The sequence below is a fragment of the Oncorhynchus nerka genome, linkage group LG27 (assembly GCF_034236695.1).
Source record: "Oncorhynchus nerka isolate Pitt River linkage group LG27, Oner_Uvic_2.0, whole genome shotgun sequence".
NCBI classification, from domain to species: domain Eukaryota; kingdom Metazoa; phylum Chordata; class Actinopteri; order Salmoniformes; family Salmonidae; genus Oncorhynchus; species Oncorhynchus nerka.
In genome coordinates this window covers 25,865,135-25,887,653 of record NC_088422.1, presented here as the reverse complement: position 1 = coordinate 25,887,653, position 22,519 = coordinate 25,865,135, and the positions used below count along the sequence as shown (strand labels likewise).

The window sequence follows — 22,519 nt, the reverse complement described above, 5'->3', positions numbered from 1 at the left end:
TTTCCTTCTGCAACAACAACCTCCTATAGTAGCCATCATTCCACACTGTCAGTTCACTATCTTTAAAGGCAATGATGTCTCTACCATTACACATATTGGCATTGGACGTGTGCCAAATGAACTGGCCCGTGAAGCAGACAACTCCTCAGGACTGTGGCTAGCACAGTCTGGGCCATTATGAAATACAGGTCCGTCCTAGATTGGCCATAATACTGTGGGGGCTTAGTCGTGTGTAAATCAGACCAGAGTTATCTGACCTTATGGCACACTTGCTCCTAATTTTCTATTGAATTTACGGCTGGGTTGTGTTGCAATAGCCCATTTTTCTGCAGTTTTCCCATTCAAGGAGAAGGTGTCTGACTAACTATGGAAGTGCTAAACGCTGTGTAGGCACATGTACTAAAGATATTAGATAAAGAGACCCGGATCTAAGGGGAGCTGTAGTGTAGAGACAGGCATGGAGATTGATGAGATCAGTTATTCAGTTTGACATGTTTTAGTATCTGCTCCTTAAAGCCATGGCCACAATTTTCACTGGGGATGGGGGGACATGCTCCCCCCCATTTCCTGAAATTGCATTTTTGTCCCCCTCTGTTTTATCATTGGAATGTGATACAAAACGAGGCAACAGTTGGCTTTAGGACCATGCGGATGTCTCTGAGCGGTCAGGTAGGCTGTTTGGAGTGTTTATCTGACTGAAAAAAAAAAAAAACATTATGTCCCCCCGCATCTAAAACCAAAGTTGCTCCCCTGCTTGAAGCTAAAGGAAATGTTTAGTTAGTGAGATGAATGTCCTTAATCACTTGTAGGGGATCAGACATAATCCACTTCTCCCCATTTAATTTCCCCTTCTTATTATGAATCAACTTTCACATTATCATGATTCTACTCTCTTTTAACTTTTTCTTCCTTGAAGTCTTGCACTTCTGTAGCGTGTGCGAGTGTGTGTGAGAGCTGGAAGTCTTGTTGATTTTGTGTTCTTTGTGTACGTTTTGTTTTTGTGTGTGTCACATTTCACAATATCACCATGTTTTTGTATGCGTCCCCCCCAAGGTTCAGTGAGGATAGCATGGAGTTAATGGAGAGGCTGATCTATCTGTTCCGCAAGTTCCACCAGTTGAAGGTCAGCAACGAGGAGTACGCCTGCATGAAAGCCATCAACTTCTTGAACCAAGGTAACACACACACATGCACAGCCAGCCAGACACAGCACTGTTCCAACAGGACTTCAACAACTGCTCTGCTGCTCAGATGCTTTGTTAAGTCAAAAGAATGAAAACGTCACACACACTATACATATAGCTAAGGTCCTCAATGTGTTCCTGTCTGTGCAGATATCCGCGGTCTGACTAACGTCTCCCAGTTGGAGCAACTGAACAAGCGCTACTGGTACGTGTGTCAGGACTACACCGAGTACAAGTACCCTCACCAGCCCAAACGCTTCCCTGAGATCATGATGTGTCTGCCAGAGATCCGTTTCATGGCAGGTAAGTTGGTGCATGGGGTTTGGCATGGAGGGCGTTGTATTTTATGACATGCTAATATAAAGGTCCATAGCAAGGTAGGCGATAGGATAATTGTTCTGTACTCACACACTGTAAAAAACCTGTTTCTTTCCAGGGAAGCTGGTGAACGTTCCTCTGGAACAGCTCCCCCTCTTGTTTAAAGCAGTTTTGCACTCCTGCAAATCCAGCTTCATCAGCAACAGGACAGGAAGTTCTCCCTGTATGCCTACTACTGGTACCTCCCCCGGGAACTGAGCCCCGCACCCTGGCCCCAGGACCGCCCTTTGACAAGAATCTTACCTGGGGGGTGGGGCCAGGGACTGGTCCCCCTTCCTGTGAATGTGACAAGCAATTTTTGTTCTCTATATATTTATTACACGACAGAGCTGAATGTATGCTGATTTACGCTGTGCACATGCTTCTGTACAAACTAAATGCACATAGATGCATTGGTCTTTGGAGTTTACAAATATGTATCCGATTGCTCAACGTGTCGGTGTTGCCATTGTTAGAACTAGATTTTTAAGATTTATTTGATTCGGAATGGGGACGGGTATAAATGAGTTGACAAGTGTTTTGAGACTACCTCAGGAAGATGATGTTGCTATTTTCAGGTACCTTTTTCTCGCTGTTTTGAAATGAAGAGGTTGCCCGGTCTAAATCAAATCCCTGTAAATGCTGTAAACTCCTGAATCATAGAAGATAAGTCGGCCTTTACCATTACATTGACCAAAGGCATTGCTGCATATTCATTTGAACCAAAGATAGGAAAGCATTCAACCCTGCAATCAACAAATGAATGTCCTGAATTTCCCACTAGTTCTGGTGTATTTTCTCACTTCTTGTAGTATTTTTGTACCCTCTTTCATACAATCCACAAACAGACATCCTGTAGGGATGGCCTGGTCAATGTAACATTCCTTGTCTTTCAGTGAGGTGAAATTTTGTTGGATTGTGGGATCTTCATAGAAAACAAGCATACAGGTATTTTCTACAATCATAGACTGCAGAGCAAATTTAGTTGCATAGTTGCAGGGGTAGGGGAAATGTGTTATTAGCTTTAATGATATTTTTTTGACCAAAGTGATATGCAAAGTTTTTTAAGCAGCACCCATAGATTAGTGATTAGTCGATAGCTCAGTGTAATGGTTTCTTATCAATGAAGGACCAGGATAAGAAATGAATCAATCTGTTTAAGAGCCAGAGGGGAGACTCTCAGACAGACAGTGTAGCGCGTTCTTATCTTAACCCCTAGGCTGAGACACCACAAACAATGGCTCCACTCTCTTCTCTCCTAGTCCCTGTTGCACCCATCTATTCCTTCAGACATACAACCCATCTTGGCTTTCAGCCCTCCACTGGTACTTCCTTGCCCAAACCTGAGCCTCTGCACATGCTCACTGGGTTGATGGTCCGATCTGCACAGTTAGGCTACAAGGAAATGCTGGCTTGTTCATTTGTACTACTACATTTGTAGACAGTGTTGGGTTTAGAATGCTCAGGTGACTGTATTTTGACTGCAACAGAGGAGAGATGGAGGAGACATTAGGGGCATGTCTATTAATCTGGTCTGGGTTGACAGACTAGAGGTTACTTCTGGCTTGCACACATTGTTTAAAAAAGCTATATAAAGAAATAGGTTCTTTATTTATGAAGTATGAGATGATCATTTCAACCAGCCGTTAGCCGTTTCATAACAACCATTGTTTAAAATGTGGAGCAATGCAGTCCTTGCAACGACTCTTTTATGCATGCTGTGGTGAGGCAGGAGACATTCCTTGACTATTACCATGGCAAAGTGCCCACCCCGCATTCTCCTCTCTCCCAGGTCCTAGTGGACCGGTATTTAAACAGGGTAAAGTGAGTGTTATGTATTGCATTCATGAGTTACTCAGTGATCACTATGCTGATGTACTTGTAGGATTCTTAATTGTAGAATTCTGGACATTGTAGGTCCTTTTAGAAAGTGTTTCATTTTTCATTTTTCTTCTGTTTTATGAAAGTGGCTGTTGTTTACGGGCTTGTTTTAAGACTTTAACTGTTGCTCCCAGTTCAGTGTTTAGCTTATTTGTCGGAAGATGGTCGGAGACAGGACTTAACATCAGCAAGGTCAGAGAGGTCTCTTTTCCACTCTGAGCATAACCAAGCTAACCTCAATCAACAGGTGGGCTTACGATTGCTGCCTCCATCACTGGGTCTAGACTAGTCTGTCTATATCTTCTTAGCCTTAACACTGTACTACACTGTACCATTTAATGTCCTGAACCACACTTTGAATACTTTCACCAATGCAGTGTTCTTTGTTTCAGTAGTTTCAATTAGCCACCTTTCCATGTTTTGTTGTGATATATTTCATGTATTTTGTTTTTTGGAGTGGAAAAAGACCCCTATCATTTGTTTTATTTTTAATTATTTCTGATGGATGTTGGATGTGATTCTATCAACTTGATGCCACAGTTCCAAAGGAAATAATGTTCATGGTATTGATATTACAATTCTAAAGTGTTTACGAATTGATAACTTTTACTATTACCATAAACACTGATTTGATGAATAGAATGATATATGCAGAGAGTGAATTAACCAATGGCAGGCCCCTGTGAAACCGGTAAATATACAGTGCATTCAGAAAGTATTCAGACATCTTGACTTTTTCAAAATGTTGTTACTTTACAACCTTATTCTAAAATGGATTCAATTGTTTTTTTTTACTCATCAATCTACACACAATACCCCATAATGACAAAGCAAATGTATTAAAAAGAAAAAACAGATATCACATTTAAGTAATTATTCAGACCCTTTACTCAGTCCTTTACTCAGTACTTTGTTGAAGCACCTTTGGCAGTGATTACAGCCTCGAGTCTGTATTTGAGATGTCAGATCGGGTTCAAGTCCGGACATTCAGAGACTTGTCCTGAAGCCCCTCCTGCGTTGTCTTGGCTGTGTCCTTAGGTTTGTTGTCCTGTTGAAAGGTGAACCTTCACCCCAGTCTGAGGTCCAGACCGACTAATCTCCCAGTCTCTGCCGCTTAAAAACATCCCCACAGCATGATGCTGCCACTACCATGCTTCACCGTAGGGATGGTGCCCGGTTTTCTCCAGACGTGAGGCTTGGCATTCAGGCCAAAGTGTTCAATCTTAGTTTCATCAGACCAGAGAATCTTGTTTCTAATGGTCTTAGAGTCCTTTAGGTGCCCTTTGGCAAACTCCAACTGGGCTGTCATGTGCCTTTTACTGTGGAGTTACTTCCGTCTGGCCACTCTACCATAAAGGCCTGATAGGTGGAGTGCTGCAGAGATGGATGTACTTCTGGAAGTTTCTCCCATTTCCATAGAGGAACTCTGAAACTCTGTCAGAGTGACCATTGGGTTCTTGGGCACCTCCATGACCAAGACCTTTCACCCCCAATTGCTCAGTTTGCAGACAGCTCTAGGAAGAGTCTTGGTGGTTCCAAACTTGTTCCATTTAATAATGATGGAGGCCACTGTTTTCTTGAGGACCTTCAATGCTGCAGAAATGTTTTGGTACCCTTCCCCAGATCTGTGCCTCAACACAATCCTGTCTTGGAGCTCTACGGACAATTCCTTCGACTTTATTGCTTGCTTGGTTTTTGCTCTGACATGCACTGTCAACTGTGGGACCTTATATAGACAGGTATTTCCAAATCAATTGAATTTACTACAGGCGGACACATATCAAGTTGTAGAAACATCTCAAGGATGATCAATGGAAACAGCTCAATTTCAGGTCTCATAGCAAAGGGTCTGAATTCTTATGTAATTTGTTTTTGCTTTGTTATTATGGGGTATTGTGTGTAGAATGATGAGCATTTATTTTTTGAAATCCTAATTAGAATAAGGCCGTAATATAACAAAATGTGAAAATAGTCAAGGTGTCTGAATACTTTCTGAATGCACTGTCTATGCATGATTTCTGAGAGTTTACCATCAGTAAACAAAGCCCGGGAACATTGAAGTGTTCCAGTCATGGTGGGGAGCAGCCAGCCACTGGTCTGGGGGGCTTAGTACACATGGCATGCCTAAACTCAGGGATCAGATCTTCTTAGGGGACATGTGTGTGAGACCCTAGCCCAGTGCTGCTGTCCCCATACAGTTTCACTATGGCCTTCATACGGAAATATAGAGACTCTTAGTGGCAGATCATTCCTAGTAGTCGTTTTTTAAATCTAACGTCACATTGCTACCTACCTTACAGCCACCTCCACAACTGTTTGCCACTTTCATGTTTTGAAATAGATGTATTACATTCTCGTTAGTGTTCTATTATTTTCTAGAATGTGTTTTCACCGATAATGGATATGTCATTTGCAATTGCTATACTGAAACTACCTCTTTTTTTGTGTCATCACGTATTTTACTTTCACACAGGTAATGCTTAATAAAAAATCATATTCATTGGTTTCAATAGCTAGGTTCCCATCCAATTGGTACTGATTTTGTTGCAAATATTCTAAAATCCGCATAAAGAAAATATGCGCATTTCCCACCAGTGGTGTTTCCTCCAAACGGATTTGCGGTAGTTCACAGAAAATGTACTTATTTGCTTAAATTTTCATTTACCCCCAAAAAATCTACATTTCAAAGTGTTTCTATCGCATTTTCAGCTCTACGGATAGTTTTGTCACAAAAACTGTTGTGCTAAATGGCAGATGTGACTATTCTGGTCGTGGAACCTGTGCTCTAGCCAACAGCTCGCACATACAGTGCAGTTAGGCTGTGCGGATTATGAGATTATTATGGATTATTAAGAGCGAGAATATTTTTATTTGTCAAACGACAGTCAAGCATCGATCATCATGTCAGACCCTCAATATTTATTGGAAAGGAGTGTAAAGCTCACCTTTAACACTCCATCACACATGATTTAATCTGTAGCCTAATAAACTGCATGATTTCCCGAGTCGTAGCGGGAGGACCACACACCATATCATTGTGTGACTCCAAGTTAACTTTCGGTATGATGGTCATTATATCAATATTTGTGCATAAATGCGTTTCCACCACCATTTCTTGCATAATGAATTTTACTGACACGAAAAGATCCCACCATGTCGAACTAACAAATTATCTGTCGGCATTTATAAAATTGTACCGAAATGTCCTGTTTCCATCACAGCTGTCAGGATTTTTTTTTATACCGTATGACTTTACTCGCCTAAAACATTTGAATGGAAATGTGGTTATTGCACCAATGTTCTGTTATTTTGTGTCTCTTATTTTATCCAGTTACCACTCACTGTTACTTATTGTGCATGTGAATGTTGCCTCATATGCTATTCCGTGCTACCTCAGGAAAAACTGTCGCCTAGGCCTTAGTGGGTGGGAGTTAGTTTGACCACCTTGCCACTTTACATTTACTCTAACCGCTTTTTAAAAATCTGTGATCATCATATATTTTCCAACATCGATTATGTAATTAATGACATCATACCTCACTGATCAATGAAAACTGATCTTATTTACCACCTTGTCATGATTACCATACCAAAGAATTTCGACAGGAATCTAAACTTGAATCAGTTTACTTTGTAGTGTCATATTAATAAGTATTGTATTCCAATCAATGTATTGTGTTCCTTCACTATATTGATATAGTTGTTTTGATGTACCAAACAATCTACTTGTGAAGTGTAAAGAGTCAAATGATCAGTATCATGATTGATATTTATAACGCTGCTTGTGAGTGATTATCAATTAGAATGTAACTTTGGCCAAACTGCCATTTACTGTTGTTCACATGTTTTTCCTCACTCCTCTCAATAATAACTGGTGAATGAGTTGTGTGTTTTAAAAGTGTTTTAACAAGCTCATTCAGTGTTATAACAATGAATTCACGGAGGCTCATCAACGAGCCCACAATGGGGAATGTCTAAGGCAACCAGAAGAGCAGATAAAATCAGAATGTATCTCTGGGATCTTAATGTTTTTCCATTGAATGTGAAGATACCACTAGATATGCAGGTGAAACACATGACATTTGTATCTGCCATGTTTTTTGTTTGTTATTTTTTTATCTTTTGAAAACCCTTTCTCCTCGTCTTGTTACTACCTGTGATGAATGTGATCCATACGTGTTCAATGCATGTTTAGAATGTGTTAGGATTTGAAACCAAATAAATGTGAACGTTATGCAACTGTGAGATTGTTGTCATTTCAAGCATTATTTGAGTGCCATGTAGAACCCTTTACACAGAGTGTTCACCATGGAACTCAAAAGAGTTCTACCTGGAACCAAAAGGGTTCTCCTATAGTGACTGCCGAATAACCCTTTTGGAACCCTTTTTTATAAGACTAGTGTTTTTGGAACGCACAAGCTAGTCAGCAGATTTTGGATGGGCCTAATCTGTGTGTCCCTGATCCATCCCCCAACATCCAGTCTAATTTGTTTTGCGACTATTATTCACACACACAAAAACAAACTGTTCCTGCATGTCAAATCAGATAGAGAATGATCTGTACCTAGACAACGTGAATTATGATCATCTACATTTAGGTGTAACTAAAGTGCAGGAACAGTCACAGTATACTGTACCTTTGGTAGAATCTAAATGCTAAAGCTATAGGGATTAATGCAATGCATATATAAATGTTAAGCAATTCATATTTACTATAATAGGTATAAGTTGTCCTTACTATAGTCAGAGAAGAGGAGGAGAGAGGAGAAACACATGATCAGCAGATTCATGGTCTTGTTTAGGAGGTTGATCGATAGTTTGTATTTGTATTTGTAGTTATTATGGATCCCCATTAGCTGCTGCCTTGGCAGCAGCTACTCTTCCTGGGGTCCAGAAAAATTAAGTCAGTTCTACAGTTTTAAAACATTACAATACATTCACAATAGACTTCACGACACATTAAGCGTGTGCCCTCAGGCCACTACTCTACTACCACATATCTACAACACAACATCCATGTGTGCATGTGTGTGTATAGTGCATATGTTATTGTGTGTATACATGTGTCTGTGCCTGTGTTTGTGTCTCTTCACAGTCCCTGCTCTTCCATAAGGTGTATTTTTATCTGTTTTCTTAATCTAATTGTACTGCTTGCATTAGTTACTTGATGTGGAATAGAGTTCCATGTAGTCATGGCTCTATGTAGTACTGTGCACCTCCCATAGTCTGTTCTGAACTTGGGGACTGTGAAGAGACCTCTGGTGGCATGTATTGTGGGGTATGCATGCATGTCCGTGCTGTTTGCAAGTAGTTCAAACAGACAGGTCGGTGGATTCAACATGTCAATACCTCTCACAAATACAAGTAGTGATGAAGTCAATCTCTCCTCCACATTGTGCCAAGAGAGATGGACATGCATATTATTGATGTTAGCTCTCTGTCTACAGCCGTTCTGCCCTGTTCTGAACCAATTGCAATTTTCCTAAGTCACTCTTTGTGGCACCTGACCACACGACTGAACAGTAGTCCAGGTGCGACAAAACTAGGGCCTGTAGGACCTGCCTTGTTGATAGTGCTGTTAATTTTAAGAAGGCAGAGCAGTGCTTTGTTATGGACAGACTTCTCCCCATCATAGCTACTGTTGTATCAGTTTGTCTTGACTATGACAGTTTACTACAATCCAGGGTTACTCCAAGCAGTTTAGTCACCTCAACTTGCTCAATTTCCACATTATTCATTACAAGATTTAGTTGAGGTTTAGAGTTTAGTGAATAATTTGTTCTAAACATAATGCTTTTAGTTTTTTAAATATTTAGGACTAACTTATTCATGCCACCCTTTCTGAAACTAACTTCAGCTCTTTGTTAAGTGTTGCAGTCATTTCAGTTGCTGTAGTAGCTGACATGTATAGTGTTGAGTCATCCGCATACAGACTCAAAGCCAAGTGGCATGTCGTTAGTAAAGATTGAAAAAAGTAAGGGGCCTAGACAGCTGCTCTGGGGAATTCCTGATTCTACCTGGATCATGTTGGAGAAGCTTCCATTAAAGAACACCCTCTGTGTTCTGTTGGACAGGTAACTCTTTATCCACAATATAACAGGAGGTGTACAGTCATAATGCATACATTTGTTCCAGCAGCAAACTATGATCGATAATGTCAAAAGCCACACTGAAGTCTAACAAAACAGTCCCCACAATCTTTTTACATCAATTTCTCTCAGCCAATCATCAGTCATTTGTGTAAGTGATGTGCTTGTTGAATGTCCTTCCCGATAAGCGTGCTGGCTATTTCAATCAATAAAGTTTTTTTTACTATTCTTGGGTAGCCTGAATGACTTTTGCTTCCCTCCAGGCTTGAGGGCACAAACTTTCTAGTAGGCTTAAATTGAATATATGGCAAATAGGAGTGGAAAAATTGTCTGCTATTATGAGTAATTTTCCATCCAAGTTGTCAGACCTCGGTGACTTGTCATTGTTGGGGCAGCAGGGTAGCCTAGTGGTTAGCGCGTTGGACTAGTAACTGGAAGGTTGCAAGTTCAAATCCCTGAGCTGACAAGGTACACATCTGTCGTTCTGCCCCTGAACAGGCAGTTAACCCACTGTTCCTAGGCCGTCATTGAAAATAAGATTTTGTTCTTAACTGACTTGCCTAGTTAAATAAAGGTAAAATTAAATTGTTGATAGACAACAATAATTTTTTCTCCTCTTTCACACTCATTTTACAGAATTAAAAATTATAATGCATATGTTTCATAATTTGGTCAGATATACTTAGATGTGTAGTGCCGGCGTTTGTTGCTGGCATGTCATGCCTAAGTTTACTAATCTTGCCAAAAAATCAATAAAGTAGTTGGCAATATCAGTGAGTTTTGTGATGAATGGGCCGTCTAATTCAATGAATGAATGGAGCTGAGTTTGACTTTTTGCCCCAAATTTCATTTAAGGTGCTCCAAATCTTTTATCATGTATCTTTTGTTTCATAGTATATCCTCTTCTTCTTTTTATTCCATTTAGCCACGAGTTCTCAATTTGCAGTACGTTTGCCAATCGGTTGTGCTGACAGACTTATTTGCCAGTGGAGCTGCTGCTTGCATCATGTGTGTGATTGTCAGTGGACCTGCTGCTTGCATCATGTGTGTGATTGTCAGTGGACCTGCTGCGTGCATCATGTGTGTGATTTGTCCAAGGAGTGGGCTATAGGAAAGGACCCACTTATCTGCTCAAGGCTACGTGAGGTGAGGCAAGGTGAGGTGAGGGGCATTTGACAGGCTTTTCTAACAGCAGCCCCTCTTCTCTCCCCTGACAGGATTCCCCCCCCAGCCTTCACTGACTGACCTCCACTCTCAGGTCCATTCAAGTCTGAGCGTGTGGAGTCCCTTTCAATGGAGACGTATCATGCAGGGATAACAAAGGATTTACATTAGTTAAAATATGTGTAGTAAGATCTATCTCTCTTCAACATCAGATTTGCAACTTTTCAATTTACACTATCCTTACTTTAGCCTCAGATGTGGTGTGGCCAAAGCCACATTCCTGCTTCTTGTGTGAGTGCGCCTTTTAGCATACCGTAAATAGTCAAACAAAATAAGGATAGCAATTCAAACTATACAGGAGGTTCTCATCTAAACTATATTTCACTTAACATTGCACACTTGATTAATGCAATGATTCACAAATGTGTGGATATTTTAAATGCCTTTCAATGGTAGGTAGCATAGACATAACCACATGTAACATATGGATTTGCAATAGTATACACACCAAAGGTCCCAATGCAAAGTTACACCCTTACGTTTGTAATGTTCAAAAAACAGAAAACATCTACCCACAAAACACAGGTGGGAAAAGGCTACCTAAGTATGGTTCTCAATCAGAGACAACGATCGACAGCTGCCTCTGATTGAGAACCACACCAAACACACAGAAATAGAAAACATAGAACACAAAACATAGAATGCCCACCCCAACTCATGACTACTGGTTTCAATTACATTTTCAGCCAACTTACAAGCAAATACTATATGAATTTACTGCTACAAATCGTCACGCAAGTTTGCTAGCCAACTAACATGCTAATGTTAGCCCCCATCAGCCTACTTAAGTTACCTTAGCACTGCATGAGTCAGCCAGTTGCTATGAACACCTAGCTTACAGCTACATTAACCAGTTATCAAATAATGTTACCGGTATATCTTAGCCAGCGAGCCAGTCAGCTAAAGTTAGCTATTTTAGACTGCTAGCTAGTCTAGCCAGCTAACTAGACTAGCTAGCCAAACACCACGGTCAACATAGTGAACTAGTAAGCCAGAGAACAACACCAACTAGTCTAACACAGGCAGGAACCCACAAACACAAAAAAATCCAGCAGATATAAAGTAGAGAGAGCGGAGACTTACTGATTGACGGCTGAGTTAGCTCAACAACAAAAAAAGGCACGGAGAGAGGCGCTTCTGAGAGAAGCTCCAGACAGATGGACATGATCACAACAGCACAGTCAGATATTGTAGTGTGCTAGTACTAAGCCAAGATTGATAAACGCTGTTAGCCTATTCACGGAGCCCTGATGTGTGGAGAATCTGATTGGTTGTTTACAACACACCTCCTCATGATCGGTTGATTGTAGCGCACCACTGCCAACACTCAGTCTGCATGACTAGTGGCTAACATTAGCCAGCTCGAGCTAGTTAACACATAGTAGATTCTCCATATGACTTTGACAAATAGAGCATTGTCGGTAGTTTAGAAGATATCCAGAAATTAGTTAATAAATATGTAAAACCCCCTAAACATAACTATGTTTGTAGTTATAGGTGACCAGATCATGACAACAACGAAGTTACTAAGTCATTCACCACACTGTTGTTAATAGGGTGAGTAAAAACACATGCTTCCTACCCTTTAATTTTAAATTTGGCTAACAGAGAAAAAATATTGTCTACTGGTATTAAGGTAATTAAGTAATTATTGCAGGCACATGTGGTGTGGAAGAGCAAAAATATTGTCTACTGGTATTAAGGTAATTTTTGCAGGGATATGTGGTATGGGAGAGCCATTGTCTTTACACTATACCACTCAGAGGTGGGTATGTGGTGTCAATGTCCCCCACATTAGGGGCCTCTTTCCGCTACACTACTTTGACGACTCATAAGAGTCCCAGGAAATATACTTTTAAAGTGTAAATGGCGGATCAAGATTCTACCTCCGGAGGTAGTGTGAAGATCTGCATCTTTACATTACACAAGTATCTTTCCTCCGACTAGTACGTGTTGTGTAAGTAGTGTAGTGTAACAAGGCCCTTAGAGGGGGAGATTATGTGTATAGCTAACATAATAACAACTCTCATCAATACTTCCATTTGCATCTACCACTCACAATAGAGAAATGGGTCATACCATGACAAATGCAGTAAACACAATTCAATGCATTATGATGACACTATAAAATCCACAAAATCATCAACATTGTCAAGACCAAAACATTCAGAACCAAGTTATAGTATAGTAACATTCAGTAGAGAGGAGAGATATATTAATTGGAGAGTGGGGGGTTCATTTCAGGCCCTGGCAGCATTAGGTTTTGGTCAGCCCACTGTAGCAGAAGCTGCCCTTTAGAAATGCCACCCTCTGAGCCATGTTTTCTTATCAGAACTAAAAGTCCAATATCCTCTCTCTTTGATTAACACCCAGAGGTTTGATAAACACAGAGTTAGAGCTGATATGGAAGAGCACAGTACCACAGATTCAGGGGGAGGGCTACTTCTTTGATTGAGATGTAAAGACCACACACATATTCCCCCTGCAACTGCATTATCATTTGTTAATTTTGTTCGCTCAATGCCTTGACAATGTAATATGAATAATTTTACCATAATAGGAATTGTATGGTATCAACCCCATTACACCTGTCTGTGCTTTAGGTTAGGCTCATTTACGTCACACTTGGAGACATGTCAAGGCTGGGGCCGACCCACAACCAAAACATAGAGAGATACAAGTGAAGGGAGGGAAAGGTGGGTGGAGAAAGTGAGGTAGATTTTTTTTTAGGTGTATAAAGACATAGATGAGAGAGAGAGTGAGAGAGTGAGAGAGAGTGAGAGAGAGAGAGTGAGTGAGAGAGAGTGAGAGAGAGAGAGAGAGTGAGTGAGAGAGAGAGAGCGAGAGAGAGAGAGAGAGAGAGTGAGAGAGCGAGAGAGCGAGAGAGAGAGAGAGAGAGAGAGAGAGAGAGAGAGAGAGAGAGAGAGCGAGAGAGAGAGAGAGAGAGAGAGAGAGCGAGAGAGAGAGAGAGAGAGAGAGAGAGAGAGAGAGAGAGAGCGAGAGAGAGAGAGAGAGAGAGAGAGAGAGAGAGAGAGAGAGAGAGAGAGAGAGAGAGAGAGAGAGAGAGAGAGAGGGAGAGAGAGAGAGGGAGAGTGAGAGAGCGAGAGAGAGAGAGAGAGAGAGCATTTAAGGACAATGGAGCATGGACTGTAGGAAATGGCAGAGGCATTAGAGAAATGTGAGGGAACAAGGTTACATTTTTCTGGAAGTGTGTCAGTTGGTGGAGGGTGAGGAATGGTGGGACTGTTATCGGCAGGCAGTGGGTCTGGAGTGCTCCAGGGTCAAGGGGACACAAGATGAGAGGGGTGGAGAGGGGGGAGACGAGAGAGAGGGGTGGAGAGGTGGGAGACGAGAGAGAGGGGGAGAGGACCACACCTGGAGAAGGCACGATTCAGGAGCGTGGCAGAAAGGACTGAGGCCAATAAAGCCAAGTGGACACTGACAGGCCTGTACCATCAAGGCCGGAAGATCCTTTAATCTCCATAAGTTCCTTCTGGTTGTTAAAGGGGCATTCTGCAGTTAAAACAATAAAAATCACACTCAACCACTGTTTTGTTAAAAAGCTGAGGGATGGGGCTGGAGAAATTCATAGACAGAGCTATGAATGCATGGACTGACCATCCATGATATTAAAATGATAATTTTTACCATGTTTTGAGGCTATATCGTGTTTGATTACAATGATATTGTTTACAAACAATGGAGTAAAACAATCTTATATCTTGGGTTCTAATGGGGTATGACAGTTGAACTAATCTCATGAGGCATTTTTATTCTTCAATAATCAATGGGTAAATATACAGTACAGTGCCTTCAGAAAGTATTCACACCCCTTGACTTATTCAAAAATGTTTGTGTTACAGCCTGATTTTTTTAAAATCCTCACCTATCTACACACAATACCCAATAATGACAAAGTTAAAGCATATTTGGGGATTTTTTGGGGCACATCTATTGAAAATGAAATCAGAAATATTTAATTTTCATAAGTACTCACACTCCTGAGTCAATACATTTTCATGCCAATTTAAGTCAAAACTGTGACTAGGCCACTCAGGAACATTCAATGTCGTCTTGGTAAGCAACTCCAGTGTATTTTAGGCCTTGTGTTTCAAGTTATTGTCCAGCTGAAAGGTGAATTTGTCTCCCAGTGTCTGTTGGTAAGCAGACTGATCCAGGATTTCCTCTAAATTTTTTGTCTGTGCTTAGCTCTATTCCATTTTTTTAAATGAAAAAAAAAAAAACTTGCTAGTCGTTGCCGGTGACAAGCATACCTATAACATGATGCAGCCATCACCATGCTTGAAAATATGAAGAGTGGTAGTCAGTGATGTGTTGTGTTGGATTTGCCCCAACTATAATCAAATCAAATCAAAGTTTATTTGTCCCGTGCGCCGAATACAACAGGTATTTACAGGACCTTACAGTGAAATGCTTACTTACAGGCTCTAACCAATAGTGCGAAAAAGGTGTGTGTGTGTGTGTGTGTGTGTGTGTAGGTAAGTAAGTAAAGAAACAAAACAACAGTAAAAAGACATTTGAAAATAAGAGTAGCAAGACTATATACAGACACCGGTTAGTCAGGCTTATTGAGGTAGTATGTACATGTAGGTATGGTTAAAGTGACTATGCATATCTGATGAACAGAGAGTAGCAGTAGTGTAAAAAGAAGGGTTGGCGGGTGGTGGGACACAATGCAGATAGCCCGGTTAGCCAATGTGCGGGAGCACTGGTTGGTCGGGCCAATTGAGGTAGTATGTACATGAATGTATAGTTAAAGTGACTATGCATATAAGATAAACAGAGTAGCAGCAGCGTAAAATGGGGGTTGGGGGGGGGGGGGGGCAAATAGTCCAGGTAACCATTTCAGGAGTCTTATGGCTTGGGGGTAAAAACTGTTGAGAGGCCTTTTTGTCCTACACTTGGCACTCCGGTACCGCTTGCCATGCGGTAGTAGAGAGAACAGTCTTTGACTGGGGTGGCTGGGGTCTTTGACAATCTTTAGGGCCTTCCTCTGACACCGCCTGGTGTAGAGGTCCTGGATGGCAGGCAGCTTATCCCCAGTGATGTACTGGGCCGTACGCACTACCCTCTGAAGTGCCTTGCGGTCTGAGGACGAGCAATTGCCGTACCAGGCAGTGATGCAACCGGTCAGGATGCTCTCGATGTTGCAGCTGTAGAACCTTTTGAGGATCTCAGGACCCATGCCAAATCTTTTTAGTTTCCTGAGGGGTAATAGGCTTTGTCGTGCCCTCTTCACGACTGTCTTGGTGTGTTTGGACCATTCTAGTTTGTTGTTGATGTGGACACCAAGGAATTTGAAGCTCTCAACCTGCTCCACTACAGCCCCGTCGATGAGACCGCTTTGTATTCAGGACATACATTCTTTACAAACTTCCTTCTTTCAACTCTGTCCTTTAGGTTAGTCACATTCTTGTCACAATGTTTTTGATCCATCCTCAGTTTTCTGTTATCACAGCCATTAAACTCTGTAACTATTTAAAGTCACCATTGACTTCATGTTGAAATCCATGAGTGGTTTCTTTCCTCTTCGGCAGCTGAGTTAGGAGGGACACCTGTATCTTTGTAGTGACTGGGTGTATTGATACACCATCCAAAGTATAATTAATAATTTCACCATGCTCAAAGGGATATTCAATGTCTGCTTTTTTGTTGTTGTTGAAGGCACGGTTATTAATTTAAAAGCCCCAAAAATGGATGTACCAATGCCAGATTGCCCCTTTAAGATGTACCTATGTTTATAAGGAAATAATGATTGAAAATGAAGTCAGATCATGGTGGAAAAAAACTGGATTCAAATAATATGTTAATATTGTTAAAGATATGCTTGGCCTGTCACTCTCATGAGAGAAAAAATCGATTTAATTTTTCATGAAAGAATTAACACAATTCTGTGATAAGAGCTAGGTAAATTAGCTATTTGTTTGTGTAAGGGGATTATAAATACAAATAGCAATTGTTTTAGATGATTTTTCCTTTTGATTCCTGGAGATGAATGTGAAACCAGTCATGGAAGCAAACTGAAAAGCATATCAACATGACAGGTATTTCTGCCCCTTTCCCACAGTGAAAAAGCCAATAAAATATCGTGACCTTATGCATTGTTTTAATTATATGGCCTTTTTACTTGCGGTAATGAAACTTGGACACGCAAGCCAAATGGGTAGGCTCCTGCAGCCTGGAGCATGTGATGACGATGCACAGCATGGCGCAATGACAATCGTACAAGATGTAGCCTTCTTTTTGTAACAGACATCACGGATGTGACAAATGGCAAATATTTCTTATGTTTAATCAGACATCTTTTGATTGTTTTTTTCCATTAAAACGATAACACACATTAATAAAATTCGTCGTGGCCAAGATTTTCAAACGTTCATAGATGACCAGCAGGGTCAAATAATAATAATCACAGTGGTTGTAGGTGCAACAAATCAGCATCTCAAGAGTAAATGTCAGTTGGCTTTTCATAGCGATCATTCAGAGTATCTCTACCGCTCCTGCTGTCTCTAGAGAGTTGAAAACAGCAGGTCTGGGACAGGTAGCATGTCTGGTGAACAGGTCGGTTGTCCATAGCCGCAGGCAGAACAGTTGAAACTGGAGCAGCAGCACGACCAGGTGGACTTGTGGAAAGCAAGGAGTCATCAGGCCAGATAGTCCTGAGGCATGGTCCTAGGGCTCAGGTCCTCTGAGAGAGAGAGAGAGAGAGAGAGAGAGAGAGAGAGAGAGAGAGAGAGATTCACACAGGACACCGGATAAGACAGGAGAAATACTCCAGATATAACATACTGACCCTAGCCCCCCATCACATAAACGATTGCAGCATAAATGCTGGAGGCTGAGACAGGAGGGGTCGGGAGACACCGTGGCCCCGTCCGCCGATACCCCCGTACAGGGCCAAACAGGCAGAATATAACCCCTCCCACTTTGCCAAAGCATAGCCCCCACGCCACCAACTTACCATCCTGAGACGAGGCCGAGTATAGCCCACAAAGATCTCCCCCACTGCACAACCAAAGGGGGGGCGCCAACCCGGACAGGAAGATCACGTCAATGACTCAACCCACTCAAGTGACTCACCCTTCCTAGGGACGGCATGGAAGAGCACCAGTAAGCCAGTGATTCAGCCCTTGTAATAGGGTTTTATGCAGAGAATCCCAGTGGGCGGTTCGTTGCTCCAGTGCCTTTCCATTCACCTTCACACTCCTGGGTCAGACTACACTCAATCATAGGACCTACTAAAGAGATGAGTCTTCAGTAAAGACTTAAAGGTCGAGACCGAGTCTGCGTCTCTCCATAGAAATGGAGCTCTTTAGGAGTAAGCCCTGCCTCCAGCTGTTTGCTTAGAAATTCTCGGGACAATTAGGAGGCCTGTGTCTTGTGACCGTAGCGTACGTGTAGGTATGTACGGCAGGACCAAATCAGAGAGATAGGTAGAAGCAAGCCCATGTAATGCTTTGTAGGTTAACAGTAAAACCTTGAAATCAGACCTTGCGTTAACAGAAAGCCAGTCTAAAGAGGCTAGCAATGGGGTAATATGATAACATTTATTGGCTCTAGTCAAGGTTCTAGCAGCCGTGTTTAGCACTAACTGAAATTCATTTAGTGCTTTATCTGGGTAGCTGGAAAGTAGAGCATTGCAGTAGTCTAACCTAGAAGTGACAAAAGCATGGATAGATTTTTCTGCATCATTTTTGGAAAGAATTGTTCTGATTTTTGCAATGTTACGTAGATGGAAAAAAGCTGTTAGTCAAAAGAGAGATCAGGGTCCAGAGTAACGCCAAGGTCCTTCACAGTTTTATTTGAGATGACTCTACAACCGTCAAGATTAATTGTCAGATTCAACAGATCTCTTTGTTTCTTGGGACCTAGAACTAGCATCTCTGTTTGTTCTAGTTTAAAAGTAGAACATTTGCCGCCATCCACTTCCTTATGTCTGAAACACAGGCTTCCAGGGAGTGCAATTTTGGGGCTTGTTTCATCGAAATGTACAGCTGTGTTGTCATCCGCATTGCAGTGAAAGTTAAAATTATGTTTCCGAATTACATCACCAAGACGTTAAATATATAGGTAATACTAATAGTGGACCTAAAATGGACCCTTAAGGAATGAAATGTACAGTTCACAAACCATCTACGGAGACAAACTGATATCTTTCCGACAGATAAGATCTAAACCAGGACAGAACTTGTCCGTGTAGACCAATTTGGGTTTCCAATCCCTCCAAAAGAATGTGACGATCGATGGTATCAAAAGCAGCACTAAGGTCTAGGAGCATTAGGACAGATAAATAGCCTCGGTCTGACGCCATTAAAAGGTAATTTAACACCTTCACAAGTGCAGTCTCAGTGCTATGATGGGTTTTAAAAACCAGACTGAAGCGTTTCGTATACATTGTTTTGTCTTCAGGAAGCTGTGCAACAGCTTTTTCAATTTTTTTGAGAGGAATGGGAGATTCAATATAGACTGATAGTTTTTTATATTTTCTGGGTCAAGGTTGGGCATTTTCAAGAGAAGCTTTATTACTGCCACTTTTAGTGGGTTTGTTACACATCCGGTGGATAGAGAGCCGTTTATTATGTTCAACATAGGAGAGCCAAGCACAGTAAGCAGCTCTTTCAGTAGTTTAGTTGGAATAGGGTCCAGTATGCAGCTTGAAGGTTTAGAGGCCATAATTATTTTCATCAATGTGTCGAGAGATATAATATTTAAAAAATTGAATATCTCCCTTGATCCTAGGTCCTGGCAGTGTTCTGCAGACTCAGGACAACTGAGTTTTGAAGGAATACAGATTTAAAGAGGAGTCTGTAATTTGCATTCTCATGATCAAAGAAGTTCATGAATTTATCACTGCTGAAGTGAAAGTCATCCTCTCTTGGGGAATGCTGCTTTTAGTGAGCTTTGTGTCAGTATCAAAAATACATTTTGAATTGTTCTTATTTTCCTCAATTAAGTTGTAAAAATAGGATGATCGAGCAGCAGTGATACTGCACAGTACTGTCTTTCCAAGCTAGTTGGAAGGTTTCCAGTCTGGTGTAGCACCATTTCAATTCCGGTTAAGTGGTTAACTGATTGTTGTACTCTGACGTGCTCGGGTAGGTGGAGGGAGTCTGGAAGGACACCAGACTCCCTCCACCTACCCAAGCACGTCAGAGTACAAAAATCAGTTAACCACCTAGGAATCTTTGGGTTGTCCAAGAATTTATAGCACGACTTTTGATGATCCTTGGTTGGGGTCTGAGCAGATTATTTGTTGCAATTGCAAACGTAATAAAATGGTGGTCCGATAGTCTTTATTCCAGTGAGATTGCTAAAGCGAACACCGCCATGTTTAGTTTTGCCCAACCTAGATCGAGGCACAGACACGGTCTCAATGGGTATAGCTGAGCTGACTTCACTGACTGTGCTAGTGGCAGACTCCACAAGCAGGCTGGCTAACAGCCTGCTGCCTGGCCTGCACCCTATCTCATTGTGGAGCTAGGGGAGTTAGAGCCCTGTCTATGTTTGTAGATAAGAAGAGAGCACCCCTCCAGCTAGGATGGAGTCCGTCACTCCTCAGCAGGCCAGGCTTGGTCCTGTTTGTGGGTGAGTCCCAGAAAGAGGGCCAATTATCTACAAATTCTATATTTCGGGAGGGACAGAAAACAGTTTTTAACTAGCGATTGAGTTGTGAGACTGCTGTAGAGCTCATCACTCCCCTTAACTGGGAGGGGGCCAGAGACAAGTACTCGATGCCGACACATCTTTCTAGCTGATTTACACGTTGAAGTTATGTTGCGCTTGGTGACCTCTGACTGTTCATCCTAACATCGTTGGTGCCGATGTGGATAACAATATCCCTATATTCTCTACACTTAGCCAGCACCATCTTCAGATTAGCCTTAACGTCGGTAGCCCTGCCCCCTGGTAAACAGTGTATGATTGCTGGATGATTCGTTTTAAGTCTAATACTGCGTGTAATGGAGTCGCCAATGACTAGGGTTTTCAATTTGTCAGAGCTAATGGTGGGAGGCTGTTGATGGAATTTATAGCTTTAAAGGAATGATTAGAATACTCCACTCAGAAACCATATAATTGTAGAAATTGACTAGAATCATAAAGTTATAATTAATGATGTGTGTAGTTTTAGTCAGTCAAACAATATGTCTATTATAGTGTCTTGAGCACATACTGTATGAGCAAGATTCGGGGCCGACCTTGGCTAGGGGCCACTGAGAGATTGGGGAGAGGACAGGGAGTGATTCTCATGGTGTTTCAGACCCCATAACGGGAGGAGTAGAGACCAGAGAAGGCTCGGCCTCTGACTCCGACGCGATGCTTAATGGGGAGAACCAGTTGAAAGTCAATGTCGGCTGAATGAGCGACACCGTTTGAGCATTCCTACAGCATTTCCTTCCAGAAGCCATGAGAAAATTGTCCTGCTGCAGGGACTTTGCGGGGGGATTTATACTACTATCTGTACTTATTGGTGGCACAGACGCTGTTTCATCCTTTCCTACACTTAATTAACCTTTTCCTAATGATTGCGTCTGAAGCTAGGCTTGCAGCACAGCTATCCTCGCCGTAAGGCGATCGTTCTCCTGTATATTATGAGTACAGCGACTGCAATTAGAAGGCATAATGTTACTACTTAGCTTCCACTGGTGGAGGTCCTGATGAACCACATCCAGATAAAGCGTCCGGGGTGAAAAAGTTTAATGGAGAAGTTGAGAGAGGGAAGAAAATAAAAATATAAAACAGTAATTAAAAAGTAAAAAAACGTAAAGTTGGCAGGTAGCAAAGTAAGGTTAGCAACAAACCACACAGCAGCACGTAAACAAGTCTACTAGTTGTGACCGGAAATGACGTCCGACACTTCTTAGGCATCTCACAGTACGGACATTGCAATTTATTGCCCTGGCCACATCTGCAGACCTCAGGCCTACTTGAAGCATGCCTAGGGCACATTCACGCAGATGAGCAGGGATCCTGGGCATCTTTCTTTTGGTGTTTTTCAGTCAGTGGAAAGGTCTCTTTAGTGTCATAAGTTTTCATAACTGAGACCTTAATAGCCTTCTGTCTGTAAGCTGTTAGTGTCTTAACGACCGTTCCACAGGTGGATGTTCATTAATTGTTTATGGTTCATTGAACATGGGAAACAGTGTTTAACCCTTTACAATGAAGATCTGTGAAGTTATCTGGATTTTTACGAATTATCTTTGAAAGACAGGGTCCAGAAAAATGACGTTTCTTTTTTGCTGAGCTTATAATCTTCTTGCATCCACTTCAAACAGACATCCATATGAATACGAAATAGTTTATTTTTTCTCTATCTAAAATAGAGTACGACATAAACATAACGGGGACTAAACCCAAAACAAACACGTACATAGAGTTGAAGTCAGAAGTTTACATAGACTTAGGTTGGAGTCATTAAAACTTGTTTTTCAATCACTCCTCAAGTTTCTTTTTAACAAACTATAGTTTTTTGCAAGTCGGTTAGGACATCTACTTTGTGCATAAATAACACAAGTCATTTTTCCAACAATTGTTTACAGACAGATTATTTTACTTATAATTCACTGTATCACAATTCCAGTGGGTCAGAAGTTTACACCATGGTTTTAAAAGCTTCTGATAGGCTAATTGACATAATTTGAGTCAATTGGAGGTGTACCTGTGGATGTACTTCAAGGCCTACCTTCAAACTCAATGCTTCTTTGCTTGACATCATGGGAAAATCAAAAGAAATCAGCCAAGACCTCAGAAAATAAATTATGGTTC

General features: G+C 41.5%; 1 protein-coding gene across 1 annotated transcript in view; it reads left to right on the top strand.

Annotated features, from left to right (window-relative positions):
- LOC115111456 (nuclear receptor subfamily 6 group A member 1-A-like) overlaps window positions 1–7,667 on the top strand; it is a 33,056-nt gene extending 25,389 nt beyond the window's left edge. The window contains exons 7-9 of the mRNA XM_029637508.2: window positions 1,054–1,175; window positions 1,335–1,487; window positions 1,621–7,667. Coding sequence (XP_029493368.1) covers window positions 1,054–1,175; window positions 1,335–1,487; window positions 1,621–1,760 — 415 coding nt within the window. The 3' untranslated portion in view covers window positions 1,761–7,667. The remainder of the gene's footprint in view (window positions 1–1,053; window positions 1,176–1,334; window positions 1,488–1,620) is intronic.
- The last annotated feature ends 14,852 nt before the right edge of the window (window positions 7,668–22,519 follow it).